This window comes from Oculina patagonica, chromosome 2, assembly GCF_052425735.1.
Source record: "Oculina patagonica isolate OP01 chromosome 2, crgOcupat, whole genome shotgun sequence".
Classification (NCBI taxonomy): Eukaryota; Metazoa; Cnidaria; class Anthozoa; order Scleractinia; family Oculinidae; genus Oculina; species Oculina patagonica.
The window spans coordinates 43,009,472-43,028,809 of NC_135759.1; the positions used below are offsets into that span (position 1 = coordinate 43,009,472).

At 38.1% G+C, this 19,338-nt stretch overlaps 2 protein-coding genes across 2 annotated transcripts; one reads left to right on the top strand and one right to left on the bottom strand.

Moving 5' to 3' along the window:
* Positions 1–507: 507 nt before the first annotated feature.
* Positions 508–19,071, bottom strand: LOC144641518 (ferrochelatase, mitochondrial-like). Its single transcript, XM_078500531.1, has 11 exons — positions 19,005–19,071; positions 18,802–18,931; positions 15,379–15,516; positions 11,317–11,465; positions 9,664–9,736; positions 8,679–8,847; positions 6,240–6,338; positions 5,532–5,639; positions 3,787–3,951; positions 3,106–3,165; positions 508–2,156 (listed from the first exon to the last, which is right to left on the bottom strand). The coding sequence occupies exons 1-11, from the start codon at positions 19,042–19,044 to the stop codon at positions 2,022–2,024; spliced, it is 1,266 nt and encodes a 421-aa protein (XP_078356657.1). The 5' UTR covers positions 19,045–19,071; the 3' UTR covers positions 508–2,021.
* LOC144641521 (uncharacterized) lies at positions 13,392–15,106 on the top strand. The gene has a single exon (XM_078500533.1). The coding sequence runs from the start codon at positions 13,676–13,678 to the stop codon at positions 14,912–14,914; it is 1,239 nt and encodes a 412-aa protein (XP_078356659.1). The 5' UTR covers positions 13,392–13,675; the 3' UTR covers positions 14,915–15,106.
* Positions 19,072–19,338: the final 267 nt, after the last annotated feature.

Below are 19,338 nucleotides of genomic sequence, written 5' to 3' on the forward strand. Positions count from 1 at the left end.
CACTGCGGTTAGCTCTATTCCTTGGTTGCTGTTTTTTATATTGTGAGGGTAACAAGATATCTTGTTAAAATTTACGAAATCTGGGAGTTGAATTAGTGGTGATCACATTCGCTATATAGTAAGATGACCCGGGTACGACTTCACCATGGCGCACTTTATATTAAACATTTTCCTTTTCCACTTTGATAAAATTCGAAAAAAAAAACTGTCTAAAGTGTGCGTAAAAAAATTGCTCGCTCCCGGAACCAATCGGATTGCAGGATTCGGTTCATCTTGCCCGCTCGCGCGCCGGCTGAGAAAAAATTAAAAATGATATGAAGTAAATAAAGCTTAAACCAAATTCGGTTCGTTCCCTGTTCTGATACATGAACGTATATGTCTGCTCTGCAATGAAGGGTAGAAAAAAGCAAAGACGATAGTTCTGGTAGCTCCCTAGCTCCAGGATGGTCTTTACGGGCATATAAATAAGGTTAAACGAATTTAATGCTGACATAACATGACAGAAAGTAACGTGACACAATTTCTCTAGTTTATTTAAGAAAGGAAAAATGCTTGCCCACATAATGTTACTACAAGAGCTGGTACATATGTATCAATCCTTTAATAGTAAGTGGTGGCTCAACGAAAGACACAATGATTGTTCTTCTGCATCTTGTTAATGTCCAAGACCTTCAGGAAACATTCTGTTACACAATATACTCTACGTTAAATGCACTACAGTCTAACGCCTTTTAAGATCAGAACTTTCAGAATCTTCGACTATATTGCTACTTTCATGCAGGTAATTCCCTTTGGGTTGCTATTCTCCCGAGAAAAAAAATACTAATTGTAGTAAATGGCACACCATGAATATTTTTCTTCTTTTTAACTTGGCATAAAGGCAGCCGCCCTAGCGGCAATGTAAAGAAAAAACATGGACCATAAATTATCAACCAGCAGGAAAACTTCTCATTCTAACGTACGTTCATTTACTCGTCGATAAAACAAAGGAACAAAAATGGCCTTGGATAGGTGAACACAAGCGCCTCATGAATCGCGCTTTTTTTGTTACAGAATTGCAGGCAATCGACCAGTTATCGATAATCTCGCTACAGCTGACGCCCCTAGAACACTTAATCCCGCAAGTAAAATGAGTCCACAAAGCTTGTCCAAGATGTGTTGCTGTGGGTCGGGTTGTACTTGGGTTTTGGGTTTTTGTTAAAGTTCTCAAGGGCCAGGGGCACAAAATTGCAAAGGTAACAATAACTTTTCACAAACGGAGCTGGACAACGACCCGGCTCTACTTTTGACATCATATGGTTGGTCTGGATTTGAGTGCAGTGGTCCAGCAGGCTGGGGCCCCTCTCCGGTTTGAGTAGCATCAAACGACTTGATGTATTTCTACTCTCCACTGGATGGGATGCTAGTCCGTGGCAGCTTAACACCTAGCATTTAGTTCAACAGTATTCATTTTACTTTTTAGAGGCACTGTGAAAGTACATGTAGAGTGTCTAGATCAAGAAAACAACTTCACCGGTCAGAGCTCGATCCGGAGACCAGTGCACTAACCATTAGGCGACCGTGCCTGTAACTTTGTGTTATTGTTCTCTTAAAGTGTATATGACACAAAAAAACATTTTGCGGTTTTTAGCCCCTTTGATATGCGTAAAAAACTATTCCGAGTATAAAAGTTTTGTAAATTTTCGTCTAGCCTCTTTTTTTTGCGTTCGACTTGAAATGTGTCGCAAGGAGGCGCGGCCAAAAAGTCACGTGATGCAATCTCGTGACGTCAGTTGAATTGACTCAGATCAAAACATGGCGGAAGGCAAGAGACAATTGTTTTCAAATTTTTCTTTAAGAATGTATTATTTTGCCTCAGACCCTTTCACGAAAGGAACTTGCACGGAAGCGCGATTCACAGTGGTCCAGCTATCTTATTGCCAAATTTTTTATCTTTACGATTTAACTTCAAAGACAGATAGGGTGAAAAGGGTGATATCAGGTGTTGCGCATTTTTATGGTCCATCCTTAATCTTTACATTTTAAAGTGTGTGGTTAAGAAAAAACTCTTTGGCTAAGCCACAAGTTGGATTAACACACATGGGACACCGAAGAGGAAGCTGGCGGGAACAGCTGGCTCCCGAGTCCAAATGAGCTTTGACGACATCAGCCATTGCCTTCAATGAAGAAAAAAATAACAAGTTTGAAACGTTCACTGGCTAAAAAAAACCTTTTGAAACTACAAGCTTTCGACTGTGCGATCTAGAGTCTTCGCGAGTGGTAAAGTGAAGACTGTAGGTCACACAGTCGAAAGCTCTGTAATTTTAAAAGTATGTTTTACCCTGGCCACGGTCCCATACTGTAACTTCCAGTCAATTTATGCAGTTCTAGGTTTTGAGTCTGTGGATGTAACCCTAATGTGCGAACGATATTGTTGGTTTTTTGTTGGAGGGAAAAAAAAAACAGAGAACCCGCAGAAAATCCTCGAAGCAAGAACGAGAACCAACAATAAACTCAACCCACATACAGTACCGGGCTAATGTAAGTTTAACCTCGAGACTTGAAAACTTGCGAGAATTGAGTATCGTGTATGACGCTAGGGTCTAGGATTCGAACCCGGACCACACTAGCGTGATGTGAGCGCTGTGACCACTGCACCGCGCCTGCTCCCATGTGTGGCACTGTCTGTCACGATGTACATTTACAAGGTGGCCCTAGCTTTTATGTCTTTAGAAGATACCCTATTGTTTGACCATGAAATGAAAGCTATTGAGTAGTATTTTCATGTGGCACTTTTCATTATGATTACGTCATTGGATCAAAACGTAAGGTGTGAATATAGAAATGAATGAATTTTTGCTGTACGCTCATGTGGTACGTTTCTAACTTAGTGTTTATTCTGTGATAAAAACTCTGGGGTGTGGCCCTTCAAATAAAAGCTATTGAGCAGCATATTCGCGTGGTCCTGTTACGCTGTGCAGACTCCAAAAAAAAATTAAATCACGCAAAACTGAAAAGTATGATTTTAGATTACTAAATATGTATCATTTACATGTATAAAATTATTATTGTTCTAAAAGGAACTTTACAAAACAACCTAAAAAAATATACAAACAAACAAAGTACCTGGATAAAAGTTGGGCTGTCATTTAGAGAAGATGCTCGTCGGATATTTTCTATACCAGCCTGCAAAACATAAAAACAAAACAGCAAATCATCCTTAACGTCAGTGTAATTTTGTATAAAATCAGCCATCTTGGTTTCAGTACATCCAGGAGACCTAGTAAATTTAACTGTGGTGAATGCACAGTAGAATCGCCACGGGAAACGACAATTTCTTCGAGAAATTGGATCGGGATTTTCGAAAAACCGAGGAATGGAGATTCTAATGTACATGTTGTTATTATTTACAGTGTCCTCAATTAGCACAGTATTGCTTAATTCACCGACACTTTCAAATAAGTCGTTTTAATTATTTTCCTTCTGTTTCTTTTCAGTTGAAGTTAATGAGAAGTCCAATCAAGTTTAAAGCCTCCAGAGAGTTAGAACCATTTCTCTGAAATAATTACCAATATTTCTATACTGTATTACGTAACAACAACACGCCTTAGATATTTAAGTTTCCTCTTGTAAAAATTTAACATCACACGACTATGACTCTGTAATAGAGCCGAAATATTGGATTAAATAAAATTTTCTTGCAATAAACCAAAACTTGTTTTTTTTACAATGATTACGCTTCTCGGTCTTGCCTACTTTATGTTATATCAAGTTTAAAGTGTCGATCGATAACTGCAATAACCTCACCTCATGTGCCACCTCCTGTGCATACTCTATGTCCAGCTCATGAAGTGTCTCAATATGGTCAGAGGTGAAAGCAATGGGGACCAACAGAATGTTCTTTTTCCCCTTCTTGGCAAGGCCCTTTAAAGCGTCCTCTGTCTGGGGACCCAACCATGGCATGGGACCTACCTGATAAGCAATCACAATTACTATCAAGAACAGACTGCTAGGTGTCCACTCTTACTCACCCAAGCAGGTGAAAAAGGGAAAACAAGCAAATCTGATGGGCAATGGGTAAAGAAAAAGGTACTGTGCTCTCTTCTGTAACAGATAATCATGTTCTGATAACTCTGTCCATCCAGTCTGGGAATCCATTACATGACTTTTGTAAGTAATAACTCCGACCTCTTGATTTCGCTTGCAAACACCCCAAAATAGGTATACTTTAAATGATCTAATATGATCTAATAAACGCCTGTTATCTAATAAATGAATGAATGAAATACTTTATTAAAGTGCCTGAAGTATTTAGCTTAAAAAAAAACTAATTGTGGACACTATTTACATTATTATATATCTAAGCTATTTAAAGTTAAAATATTTACACTTAAATTTTAAGAAGAAGAAAAAAGAACCGTACTACATAGATAAATAAATAAATAAATAACGTTTGCATTAGATGCCTCTTTCTAATAAACGCCCGTGTATAATAGACGCATCATAAGAATCGCCTCGAAAACCAAGGAAACGCTCCATCAAGTAAAATCACGCAATTTATTTAGCTTTTGCTTGACTCAGACATCGAAGAGGCCAACGATGCCACCATGGTTGACTCCTATGACGACGTCTCTAGGCTTTGCATTAGCGCAGATAAGAGAAGTCTCCCATTCGCACTCTGTTTTCTATATTATTCTGCGAGCAAATTACGCATCTTTCTTTGTTTTGTTGACTAATAAACGCCTCATATCTATTTAACTCCCCCGTCAGGACCCCTAAAATTTAATAGACTCCCCGGGCGTTTATTAGATCATTTACGGTAAGTACAAAAACAAATTCGAACCTTCAAAGGGATTTAAAAAAGGTTCAAGATATCAGGTGTTTTGAGTTACACTGAGTATCAAGGGTAAAATTAGTAAGAAAATGAGCTGGAGGGAAATTGAAAAAGGTTTATTAACGGGAGGTTTGAGTTATCGGGATTCACCTGAACAATGTGATTTTGGACCTTTTACTTCACCATGACATGTTCCAGTGATTCACCAACCAATGAAGATCGAAGTTTTTTTATCACAACAATAAAACACATTAATTTAACGTTTTTCAAAGCAGTATACCGTATTTATTCGATTAAGCGCCCAACCTCGAATTAGCGCCTACCTCGAATAAGCGCCCACCCTGAAGGTAGGAAAAGTTAATAAGCGCCCAGCCTCGAATAAGCGCCCACCCCCACCCCACAAAAAAAACTGAAAACCATAAGAGGAGTATTGATTATTGAAATTGACTATGTACTACTAAGAAGACTTCCCCCATGATCGAGTTTTCTTAGTATTTTACAGAAACTTTCAATGAACAGTTAAAATTCTGCTTTGGTACATCTTCCCCTTTTATTATTATTTATTGTTTTGCTACAAAAATAAACTTAATATTTGCTGAAAATCGTGAAAATTTAATTAGCGCCCACCTCGAATAAGCGCCCACTCCCAAGGACCAAAAATTTAATAAGCGCCCAGGGCGCTTAATCGAATAAATACGGTATTCACAAAAACACTTACCTTTGACTGCCAAACAAGTCTGTATGGATGGGAGTGGTCCAATGATTCCATGACTCTCTGAACTGTAGCGGCTACCTCTTGAGGGTAGGGATCACCTCTCTCCACAACCTGTCACAATAACAACAACATTGCAAATTATATGTAGTTCATCAGAATGGTGAGGGGAAAAAGGAACACTAGACCCACTCACAGAGCACATTGAATATAATGAAGAGATGGCAAAAGCAACAGGGACAGCAGATTCAGGTTAAACATTTAACCGTCTTAGTTGTCGCGTACATTGGCATGGTTGACAGATGTTGCTAGGCGAGAATGACAACATTCTGTCTGGGAAAAAGCACGATGTCACTTTTTCCCAGACAAAACATTGTCATTTGCACTTATAAACGTCTGTCATTTTGCCTCGCAACGTAATTAATCAAATGTAAAAATAAATTAATGCGACAACTGAGACAATTAAACGCTCAACCCGAATCTGCTGTAAAAGTAGCACAATTCCAGCTTTTATTTGGCTAAAGAGCATGCAACTGCATGTTTCATCCTTTGTCAGGCTGGCTGATACAATTTACCAACACCCCATCGCTTGTGCACTCTTTGGTAAAGAGAGGCATAGTAAAAACAATGCGCACAATAAAACATGTAATTACTACGACAAGTTAGAGTAAATCACTAAAGTTCTTTAACTAAGTACAATACTAGGACACACACCTTCATGGGAAGAGAATGGGCAGAAAACAGAACAACAACATCATTTTGAACTTCAGCAGGAAACTTTGCCAACTCAGCCTGGACATTCTCTGCAAAGGCCTAAGATAGAAAAAAGCCCTCAGTTGATGGTGGGTTTTAAATGTAGAACACTATGACACCAGTAACAGCATCCCTATTTGAGGACAAACACTGCAGATACAATAAACATTCTGATACTTTGCAATGAATCCAGATTTTTGATATCAAAGGCAAATAAATGGCACGCAATGCATGCACAAGTGATGACATTTCCCAGGGAGGTTTTAAAGTCATTACCAATAGAACTGAACATAGATTTTTAACCAAACTTCGCCTACTGGCTTATTACTTTAAGGGAACTTAAATTTTGAAATAAAAAAAGGGGGGGGGGGGGTCACCGTATTCATTTTAGGAGCAGGAAGAACTCGTATATTCCATATGATTCCTTTATAATTCCTCTTCGAGTACTGTCAAAGTACACGTTTTTAGTGATAATTTACTATTCAAACATAGGAATACCCGATTCCCTCTATAGCGCGCGCCAGCAGGGAATCACTGTAGTTGTATTCATCAAACCATGCGCCAGACTCGGCAAAGATACACGTTGCCGAGTCTCACGAGTGGATTGATGAATACAACTACCGTGATTCTCTGCAGGCGCGCGCTATACAGGGAATCGGCTATTGATGTTTTCATTTTACAGAAAGAATTTGATCCCTACACCCAAAATATGAGAAAAAATTGACAGGTCACCATACTCGTTAACGAGAAAGCGACCATTTACTTCTCTCGCGGACTAAGCTGCATCGAAAAAAAACTCATTTTGTTTACGTGCGCATGCTAATTACGAATAAAACTCTGCCCAGTAAGGATGCGCAATGCAATACAGGGCAATGACCTTAAGTAATTTTCAGATTAATTTGTCAAAAAAATTATGTATACTAAATTAAAGTAGCTGACAACACCTGTATTGAATAATTGTTCATCAAAAGTTGCATTATCTTGTAGTGTGGCATTAATTTTGGTATAAGCCTGATATACGATACCAGAAACCCATAAAGGTTGAAACGTGTTCTCCTTATGATTCGCATTGTACAAAGCATTTGCACATTCGTTGACACTAAGTACCATATTTGGAAAATTACGAGAACCATTTAACCAATCAAAATTACCATATTTGGATTAAATTCACAGCGCGCGCTAGCTTGCGCTCGATGGCGTAATCTTGTTTTTGAACAAGCTTGGTTGAATAAAGTTAAATTTGGTTAAATTATCCTGTTTCATCTTTATGAAGCAGTCTGGAGAACTTCGCTTCGATACACTTAATGTATTTCTATAGTTTCTGTAAGAAATTTACTTCGTTTAGGTCAAAATTTAAGCAACTTACCGCGAAACTAAAAAGTACGTTGCGCGTGTCATTTCGTGTACAAAGCATTTGCGTACAAATTCTTCGTGTTTCCAAATATGGTACTTAGCAAAATGAATATTCAAACGCTGTGTACGTGCGTTACACGTTTCAACCCTTATGGGTTTCTGACGATACACAATACTTTTCTTGTTTACACAGCCCAATTGTACAGATGACTGTTCATTGGTGTTATATCTAATAGAACTCATCAAATTATAATTTGTTTCATTCGTTTATATTTTGTATTAATCCTAATTCTAACTTCCCAGGAGTATTTTGCTTTGTGTTCTTTGCAGCGATTTCTTGTTGTGCTAAACTTGATCTCTCATTTATTTTATTGCTGAAGTTAGTTCCCAGTAAATTCCAATCCTACTACATGAAATGCGAAACAGAACCAGTCGACAGCCCATGACACAAAGCGATGCCTATGAAAGCCGATTTTTTTGGTAAATTCATGTATTACTTTTTATCAACACTGGTTATACAGCCATTTACATAAAACAGAATTTTTCTATAATAATTTTTTTTACATAACGTATTTATTCGCACTTATTAAATTTTTAGACCTTGTCAGTAGGCGCTTATTCAAGGTGGGCGCTTATTAAATTTTCACCGGTTTTTAGCAAGATGTACTTTTATTTTGCAAGAAAAGAATATATTATAACAAAACTTGAAGATGTACCAAAGCTGAATTTTAACTGTTCAATAAAAGTTTCTGTAAAATACTAAGAAAATTCAGTCTTCGGGGTAGTCTCTTAGTAATACTTAGTCAATTTCAAACTCTATTTCAATGATAATCAATACTTCTCTTGAGCTCTCTTTTTAGGTGGGTGGGGGTGGGCGCTTATTTGAGGCTGGGCGCTTGTTAACTTTTCCTACCTAGAGGGTGGGCACTTATCCCAGGTGGGCGCTTATTCAAGGTTAGGCGCTTAATCGAATATATACGGTATTCTATATTTCTGGTTGTTTGTTTTAACACAGGACTTGGGCATTTCTTTTACAGGTTTACATACCTTAACAAGGCCTGGATGTGTGGGCCACCTGTCAATCACACTCCACTTCATGCCAGGGTTTGCCCCTTTTTGCTTGTAATGTCTGTAGATTGCATTCAAACTGCTACCAGTTGTGGAACATGAATATTGAGGATACTGGGTAAATGCCACTGCTCTCTCTAATCCATCACTGAATAATCAACAACAACAATAGTGTACAGTAATTATTACACTATATCGACAATTTTTATTTTTATTTTTTCAAATAAAAATGATGAATATTGTAATAAAATACTGAAAGTCAACTCAAAATCAGACAAGTTCACAATGCAAAAAAATACTTATTTTAAAACAAGTTTTAAACCACAACATGTTGTGTATATGTAGACTGGATTGTGTGGTTCCAGGAAATGTCCATACCCCCCCACTGAAAGGATTGGAAATTCCTGGGGGTGGGAGGGGTCTCAAAGGCCTAGAATACTTTAAGGAAATGTATGAAGTTTAATTGGAACTTCCAGAGGGGTGGAGGGGGGTCTTAAGAAAAATTCCCTCCATGCGGGAGGTAAGGACACAGATAATAATGGAACTACACATTCCAGATGTCTACATACTGGTATCCTGAACAAACAACACCTGATAATGCAAAACAGATCAGCTTGAAAAAAACAGCCTGATTTTTCAAGTTGAGATCTAAAGTTCCTTATGGCATCACTGACAGTAATATCCCTGGTTTATCGCTTCAGTACATTGAAGTGAAACTGACAGTGACAGTGTCCCTTTAAAAAAAAAAATGCTTACCTTTGTAGTAAAATCTATTACTAATAATATAGTTACGTTTTACTCACTAGCCTCAATTCTCACTGCCTGGGAGCATACAGTGCACATGTCATGTATCGTACATGTAAGCGAATTCACACCAAAATATTGAGTTGTGATCAATGCCATATCTACAGACAATAGGATTTATAATCATGAAATAATTTAGTGAAGATATACATTAACTTACTTTTCCATCTGATCAATGGTGTCCTCTGTCAGAGGATTCACATAGCGAAAACCAATGTAAAACTTGTGAGGGGCTGCAGGAATAATTATTATAAAAATAACTGAATAGTTATATACACTGCACACGTACCTTGTGGTTCAATTTTACCCTTGGTACAATGTGTGTTAGGGACAGTTTGTTGTCCCGCGCCCCTCAGTACCCCCCATGTGTGGGTCACGTGATCTGGAAACCATGTGCTCTTCGCAGTTTTGTGTGTGCGAAGCGATTCATAAAGGTTTAATAGTTTGATCGCCTTTTCTTTGTTTATTTGCCATCGATGTTGGATATGAGGCCGGAAGATGCCCACAAAATATATAAGTCTTCGTTTTAAGCACTTATTTGTATTGTTTTCTTTCGTAATTCGGTTTTCTTTTGGTTCGAATCGCAAGCTTTGTATTTTGTAATTTTCAGCTGTACCGACAACAATGACGACAACTTCAACGTCTTTGACTCTACCGATGTGCGTGTAACAGATTAAACATCTTTCAGTGCCCAAAGTTTGTCTTGTGGTTTTATTCAACAATGTGGTACAGTTGAACCACCTCTCTAATACAAACACCTCTCTATTACGGACAATCACTTATGTCCCAACAATACAGTATTAATATACAGACCCTCCCTAATACAGACAACGGACACTAAATCTCAGCCCCGGAGATCAAATTCATATAAAACTTAACCTCTTATTACGGACACTCCGGTGATCAGGTGATGATAGTTTGTGTACTTCCTGTTTGTAGGTTCAAAAACAACAACGCATTATTCGCTTTATGGCCTTTCAAAACTGTGTTTTTATATTGAGTTGTAGATCATCGATCCTTTAAAAACAGTGATTTATATACAGTACATCATAGCAGGTAGCTGAGATGTCCAATTAAATACTGTATGATAAAGAGTGTGTCCCGATGTTTCACATTAAATCAATTTTGATGCAAAAGACAAAGTGTGGGCGTCATTTTAGTTACTGAACACTTCTAGCTGTCAGTGGAGTTATAAAAGTGACCTTATAGTGGTGACCTCTATAAAACCTGTATGGACACTTTTCTCTCTCCCTTCCATGCCGTTTCAGAGAGGTTCAACTGTATTTGAAAATTTTTCATCAGTGCACGTTGACATGGTAAATAGCCAAAAAGTATCTCATATCCAATAAGCGCAAGTGGAAAGATTGTTTTATTGAAAACATAACATCCAAAGAATTGCAATATTTGAGCTGTGTTTGCTTAATGCATACACCTGCCATATTTGTGGTCCAATGTAAACCAATCAAAAATCAGGAATTGTAACATACCATCCTACTTCTTAATTTTTTTATTTACGTTTTGTATTCATTGCGTAGTTCCATAATATCCATACCTCCCCCACGGAAGGGATTTTTTAAAAGAACCCCCCACCCCTCTGGAAATTCCAGTTAAATTTCATACATTTCTTCTAAATTTTTTGGTATCACCATTTTCTTGTTGCTCGTTTTTGTTCAGTGAGTCTAATGTTAAGGTTTCCACCAGACTCTCTGATGTAGGAGGCCTGGCAGTCGATCAAAGCATTTGATCTTATAAATCACTCTTTGACAGCAAGTCATGTGCTTTGACAATCAACTAAGATTTACAGACACAGTACCTGTATCAGGACACATGTCATCAAGCAGTCTAATCATTCCTTCCCCTTGTTTCTCTGTCCACATTTTAATCGGAGAGCCTCCGCCAATCTTCTGATACTGTTCCTGAATTTTAGGAGTTCTCCTTCTAGCAATCCATGCAGCCATTTTACTGTGAACCAAACATTGGATTTCAAATTGGTAAGCAAAATATAATTATGCTACATACAGGTATACAAGTATAACAAGTATATGTATATGTATATGTTGTGGTGTCACTTTGGTCTGTTGCGTTGTTGAATAAAGATACATTGTACATACAGCTTAAAGGAACTGTGTCACGGATTTTAGCCAAATTTAGGCACGGGAAATGGCCATTAAATTCAGTTAAATATAAAAATAGCCACTTAAAACAGTGAAGGAATATTTCTGTAACACAGAAAATTAAAAAGAAGGTACAGATGGCCAGAAGTGTCAAAGATTTAAACAGATTGCAATATGCATTTTTGAAATATTGTTGGGCTGAACTGTTTTCAAAGTTAGTCTCGTTACCTTGCAAATTTAAATTATAACGCCCGGGTGACACATTTGGTTGCAAGGAAGCTATGGTTTTGTCATTTAGATTCATAGAAGTAATGTCTTTGTAAACATTAAGTTTCATAAAAATATTGAGGATCCGATACCAGGATTCATTGTAAGAAGATAAAAAAGCGTTCTCTGGTAAAATATTTTAAAAAATTATGAGCTTTCGACAGCCAGACTGCTGTCTTCGACGGATAAAAATGAAGTGATAAAATGGACCTAAAAATTTGAATATGACTAGCGAATCGCATAAATTAAAAAGTTAAAAGTATGTGTAAAAGAATGTTAAAAGGAATGCTAAAAGTGTATAAATTACTGTTTGTTTAAAAGAATGTTATATTGTCCTGGCAGAGAGGGCACGAATTGTTGTCGGCCTCGACCGTTTTTGCCGTGTGCCACGATTCAAGTGTCTTTCTAATGCGATTGTTGCCCTTGTCAATTATCTCCGCGTTTTCAAAGTCGATGGCGTGATCAAGAGTCCAGGCATGTTTTGCTACATTGGAGCCTTTAGCGCATTGTTTAGTATTCCTGATATGTTCTTTTCGCCGTGTGCTAAACGATCTTTTTGTCTCGCCGATGTAACTCCAGGGACAAGACGCACAAGGGATTTTGTAAACAACATTGCACTGGTCGTCGACCCGAGGTCGAAACTTGGGAATAGGGAACTCTTGTTGTAGTGTCTTGATTGGTTTGTTGGTTACTCGGATATCGTGACTTTTGAGAATTCTTGTAAGAGGTTCGGTAATGCCTTTGATGTAAGGAAGGACCGCGAAACTCTGGCTATTCATTGGATCAGCCCAACTGAAGAACATCCCAATCTTCAAGCGTATTATGGATCGCGCCAGCAAGCACTGCATGCGTGCTAGGATTTCCATCTGCCACAACCAAATCAAGTCATCGAACGCGACCATTGACACCATTAAACAGGAGCTTTCTTCATTGATTGACAACTCTACCCTTTCCTCCTTAACACAATTCTTACAAAGGAGAGCTTATTCCGTAAGGAACAACATCAATGCCAGACACGACAAGAAGATCGACAACTTAAAGACCTCTCACAACTCGCCAACTGAACTTATAAACAAAAACAACTGGGTCGTCAATCTTTCCAAGAAACCACTTCAACCTGCCGAGCGCTCGCTCTTGGAAAAAGGACCGAAGTTCGCTCCAACACCGTCTAAAATTCCATACAAAGACTTTGTAGCGGAAGTCGAAGCTGCTATTACCCGTCTACCTGATGGATCTAAAGATCAAATACGAACTTCAACGGCTGCGATCCTCCAGAGGGCTTGCTTGCCAAACCACAACAACATTACTAAGGAAAAAAAAAAAACTCTACATGACATAAAGAAAGACAGTTCCAGAGTCATCATGAAAGCCGATAAAGGAAATTGTTTTGTGGTTATGGATAGAGATGAATATGACAACAAAATGGAATCTCTCCTCGCGGATCGAAACACTTACGAGCTTATCACGAGATCCCCTTTCAGCCGAATTGAACGTGAACTCAATGCCATACTCTTGAATTTAAAGAAACAACAAAAGATCGATGAATCCACCTACTTCAAGTTGAGATCTACTGATGGTATACCACCTGCCATCCGCGGTTCTATCAAACATCACAAAGAGGGACACCCTCTCAGACCCATCGTAACATGCATCAGCTCTGCTCTTTATAACACTTCAAGATTTCTCACCAACATCCTAACGCCTATCCAAAATCGTAATGGCTTTTCAGTCCCTAACTCACAAAACTTTTCCCGTGATATAGCTGACATCAACATCCTAGATGACGAAACTATGGTCTCCTTTGATGTGGTTTCGTTATTCACCGCTATTCCTGTGGAAAAAGCTTGCAACTACATCAGAAAGAAATTAGAAGATGATTCTTCTCTCCATTCCAGGAGCAGCCTAGACATTGATGACATAATTTGTTTATTAAACTTTGTGCTGTCCAACAATTATTTCATTTACAACGACAACATCTACAAACAAATCCACGGCTGTGCCATGGGTAGTCCTGTGAGCCCCGTAGTAGCCAACTTATGTATGGAGGAGATTGAAGAAACAGCAATTAATTCAACCCCTGTTCCACCCAAAATCTGGAAACGCTATGTTGACGACAGTTTTTGTGTCATCAAGAAGAATGCTGTTGCTTCCTTCCATGATTCTCTGAACTCTATCGACCCGCATATTTCCTTCACCATTGAGCACGAATCTAATGGCCAGTTGTCATTCCTCGACACTCTTATTTCTCGCGACAATAATAAGCTCAACATTGATGTCTATCGGAAGCCCACACACACGGATAGATGCCTTGACTTTAACTCGCATCATGACAGAGAACACAAAATCAACACTGCAGCAACACTTTTGCATAGAGCTCTAAAACTTCCAAACTTGGAATCTGGAAAAGCCCGTGAAATTGATCGCATTAGCATCGCGTTACAATCTAATGGCTACCCACCAAAAGTCACAGCTGATATCATAAGAAAGAAATCTTCGAACCCCCCAACACCTTCATCTGAAGAACTGGTTGGGATGTTCTTCAGTTGGGCTGATCCAATGAATAGCCAGAGTTTCGCAGTCCTTCCTTACATCAAAGGCATTACCGAACCTCTTACAAGAATTCTCAAAAGTCACGATATCCGAGTAACCAACAAACCAATCAAGACACTACAACAAGAGTTCCCTATTCCAAAGTTTCGACCTCGGGTCGACGACCAGTGCAATGTTGTTTACAAAATCCCTTGTGCGTCTTGTCCCTGGAGTTACATCGGCGAGACAAAAAGATCGTTTAGCACACGGCGAAAAGAACATATCAGGAATACTAAACAATGCGCTAAAGGCTCCAATGTAGCAAAACATGCCTGGACTCTTGATCACGCCATCGACTTTGAAAATGCGGAGATAATTGACAAGGGCAACAATCGCATTAGAAAGACACTTGAATCGTGGCACACGGCAAAAACGGTCGAGGCCGACAACAATTCGTGCCCTCTGCCAGGACAATATAACATTCTTTTAAACAAACAGTAATTTATACACTTTTAGCATTCCTTTTAACATTCTTTTACACATACTTTTAACTTTTTAATTTATGCGATTCGCTAGTCATATTCAAATTTTTAGGTCCATTTTATCACTTCATTTTTATCCGTCGAAGACAGCAGTCTGGCTGTCGAAAGCTCATAATTTTTTAAAATATTTTACCAGAGAACGCTTTTTTATCTTCTTATTAAGTTTCATAGCCGATATTTGGCAAAACTTAATAAAATCAACAGAGCCCCTTTAAATTTGATGTAAACACTATTTTGAGGGTAGCAAAGGGCTTATGAGTACCATGTGATAAGGGAAAAAATTAGACCGGATGGGCAAAAATGATGATGAAACATGATTGATGAATTTATGACTAAATCTGTTGTTTAAGGTATTAATTACACATAAATTTTATTAAAACTTGTGTGTAAAAGGAGATATTTAAAGTTGTTCAAGTTACAAACCTTTGAGCTGGCAGAACCATAAGATCCCGATCAGAGAAAAGGCGTAACAGAAAGTCATGGACTTCATTAGTCGTCTCAGGACCTCCCATGTTCAACAGCATTATTCCAGTTTTTGGCTTCAAGTTGACTTGTGTGGAACTAAAACACAGAAGATTTTTTAATGACTATTTTACTATGTTACATAATGATTCGTGTGTGACATTAAATGCATTACATTGCCGAGTTTTATACACCTACATTCCCCTTCAGGTCATTTTCTTACTTATTTTACCCTTGCTGACTCGAACTCTCGATAATTCGAACCGTTTTTGATTTCCTTTAAAGTTTCGAGTTATCGGGATTCATTACTGTAGATACAAATTTGGGCAGAAATTTTCGTATTACAAAAACTGAGCAAAAGGTGATAAACATGGAATGCACATTGGAGAGGATGTTACCGGTAATTCCTCTTTCAAGGAGAAAATTTCATTCTTTCGGTGCACAACTTTTTTTTTCTTGACCACATTTTCAACAAGAACAACTACAACCATGCTAATTTTATCTGTTACTGCAGCAACTATACCTTAACCATACCTTAAAGATGATTTCCAGTCCGTACTGCGCAGACTCAGGGTTTGTTTTCATTTTTGTTTTGAATTCGTTAAAACGTTACACTTTGGTGATAGCGTACATGAAGTTTTTTAGTTCGCCATTACGGATCGTTTCGTTCAAGAATTCACGATGAGCTAAAACGTCCGTTTGAAATACCGTCAAGCTTCTTTTACTCGTTATTATGTTTTGCAAGGATATCTGGCGTTAATAATGAAGAAAAAGGTAAGTTTTGTCCCGGAATTTTTATTTTTGCTAGTAAACATTCTTCTGTTTGTGAGGCTCACAAACATTGCAGGCGGAGATTGCGCAGTACGGACTGGAAATCATCTTTAAATCTTAAATCTATTAAAAAGCTAAAAAAGGATATTAAAATTAAAATATTTAACAAGAAAACAAATATGAAACTAAGGTAAGTAAATTTCAAGTAAAATAAAATCTAATGAAAATCTATTCTAAAAAAGTGTGTTTTCAACAAATGATTTAAATTGATTAATATTTCTCTTGTTATGCAACTCTTGCAGTAAATAATTATTGTTCCATAGTTTTGGATAGCCACAGAAAAAGTATGGTCTCCTAGTGTCTTTGCAGTCAAACATTTTGGCGGCTGCAGATGCAAACCTCTTGAAGATCGAAGATCAAATAAGTTGCTACGTTTAATGGTAATCAGTTCACATAATTACCGGTATGTATTTTGGGGCAAGCCCATAAATTGCTTTAAATGTAAATAAAATAGCTTTAAAATCTATCCTAAATATAAACACCGATTTCTCAATCAAGTGGTCAATTGTCACGCGAGAAAGCTCTTACAGGGGAAACCCGTCTCGCTGCAATTTGTGTCTGACAGAGAAGCTCTGCATTCTATCTGCTGACAGATCTACTCTCCTCAATAAGAGATCTGAATTAATCACCAAGTGCAGGCACGAAAACAAGTTTTATGCAGCCAATCAAAAGCAGGATTGCTCAAACCGCCCTCCATGAATGTAGTTTAAATTTTCTTTCAACTGCTATTAACGGCACAGTCTGATAATCGCCTCGTGCGTGAAACTTTAAATAACTGTCCGTGCAATCAAAATCTTTTAATTATAGTATCCTAAATATACAAAATTTTATTTGTATGAGGTCTGGCTTCCAAAATGTTCAGTAAGAAACCTTCCCAAGTGCAATATTGGCAGTTAGAAAGTGCCCCAGGCCTGTTAAGTTCAGGGTCTGGTAATAATGGGCTACAGACACATTTAATAATTTATGTGACCCCCCCCCCTCTCCTTGCCTCCCTGTCGAGAATAATAAAATTCTTGTGGAGGGGTGGGGGAGTGTCAGATTATTTAAGAGGTAAGATTAAAAATACAGGAATTCCCAATTTAGGCGAGAGAATGAAAGACCAACAGGGGTCAGGGGGAGAGGGTTTGGGATTTAAAATGCTCTAGCCGAATAACAACATTGAGATCCTGTTATTTCACAAGATTCAGTTATGATCTGGACAATTTTTCAAAATATTTCTTCATTTCTTTTAATAATATTGACCCCTTTATCTGCAGACCTACAGCTACCTATATACATTAATGTATCGACTAATAGCAGTCTTTTATTATTGAATTCTGTACTACCTATAGTTTACTTTAATATCACTTTACTGTATTAGTTATACATGTACCGTATTTTCTCAAATAAACGCCGGGGGCGTTTATTTAAAACTTGGCCTCAGAGACCCGGCGTTTATTTGAAGCCGGCGTTTAATCGGGGTCCGGCGTTTATTTATGAAGTAAAATTTTCAATCATTTTTAAGTTGATTTATTATTTCACATTCTTCGAGACCCATGAACAGTTTGTCGTGGCGGGACGTTGTATCCCTTGGACCCGACCTCAAATTATGTCCGTTTTTCTCATACATACGGCATTACATACGGCCCGTGTATATTGTAATCAGTTTTGTGCAAACAGAACAGCTAGCAACTTAAAACAAGGCGGCCTTGAAGTCCCTATTACTGTTCACTGCGCGATTTCCACCCAGAAAGCACAATTTTTGACAAGGCTAAAACAACTGATAAACAAACGCTGGAGGGATCCTTGCGATTTTAGCGACAGCGAGCACTACAACAAAAGAAAGAGAGTGCGTAAAAAAAACAAAAAGAGCATGCCGGAACATTGACTTACATTACTATATTTTCAATTTTGTGTTGTTGTAATTGTACGTCATAAACCGCAGTTAATGTTACGCCAGACTTATTCGTTAAACATTTATATTAAAATAACAAAAGCCGTATACCATATAGTACGCATCATATCAGTGCTTTTCTAGTGAATATCTTCACTTATTGGATCGACTCAAAGAAACGCCGGGACCTCGATTAAACGCCGGGACCCCGAATAAACGCCGGGGGCGTTTATTTAAAACTTAGCCTCAGAGACCCGGCGTTTATTTGAAGCCGGCGTTTAATCGGGGTCCGGCGTTTAATCGGGGTCCGGCGTTTAATCGAGAAAATACGGTACATGTATCTAATATTTGTAGGTAAATATAATCTTGTATGGAAATAAAGAAATAAACTGGTGTTTTTGTTGGTGTTGTTGTTATCCTGTAATTGAAACTAACTAAATGTCAGGCTGCGGTGATCAGCTTGGCACAGATCTTCGTGATGTACGACAACAAAAATAGTTTAATATGATACTGTGTCTTCCATCTATGTATTGGTAAGCTTATGCATTTTAACAAGTGATCATGAAAACTCGCTGTCTCGCGTCAAAATACAATTAGCAAATTACATCAGGCCAACGTTAAGGCGACTCTGAAGTTTCAGAGCAATCAAATTAATGCTTCACATTACATCTAAAGGTTACCTGTCGACTTTTTCTTGAGCCACTCCATTACTCATTGGTCTACACATCATGCCGACGTTACGTAAGCCCGACTGCTCATCACGGATACGATGATGTGTCTGCGTTCGCAGAGCCGAGAACGGCGAGAAAGCTACAAAAGTGCAACAGAAAAACCATAAGAGTCTTCAAAGCTTAATCGTTAAAACATATTATTGAAGACTTACAGCAATTAGCTCGAAGTTTACGAAGGATTAGGAGCGCCATTTTCCTGGACCAATATTCTTACAGGCGTCAACCTGACAAGGAAACTGGTAACTAAACTCTCCTCCCCCACCCCTCTCCCCAACTCTACCCTTCCCTCTACCCGTCAACTCCAACAAGACTTTACTTGACTACACTGTCTGCCTTTCATTTTTTTTTTTTATTATTATTATTCAAAAAAGAATGATTAAGTTTCAGTTCGATTTTTTTTTTCTAAAACAATCTTGAACAGTGCGAAAATATTCCTCCTTCACTTTGTTACAAATACACAGACGTAAAAGCCGTTTTTAGAAATTT

Excerpts from the sequence above, each read along its gene's own strand:
- LOC144641521 (XM_078500533.1), top strand. The coding sequence starts at position 13,676 with ATGGTCTCCTTTGATGTGGTTTCGTTATTCACCGCTATTCCTGTGGAA.
- LOC144641518 (XM_078500531.1), bottom strand. The coding sequence starts at position 19,044 with ATGGCGCTCCTAATCCTTCGTAAACTTCGAGCTAATTGCT. Across the intron at positions 15,517-18,801 it reads GCTCAAGAAAAAGTCGACAG|TTCCACACAAGTCAACTTGA; the intron begins GTAACCTTTAGA and ends TCTGTGTTTTAG. Across the intron at positions 3,952-5,531 it reads GACTTGTTTGGCAGTCAAAG|GTAGGTCCCATGCCATGGTT; the intron begins GTAAGTGTTTTT and ends ATTGCTTATCAG.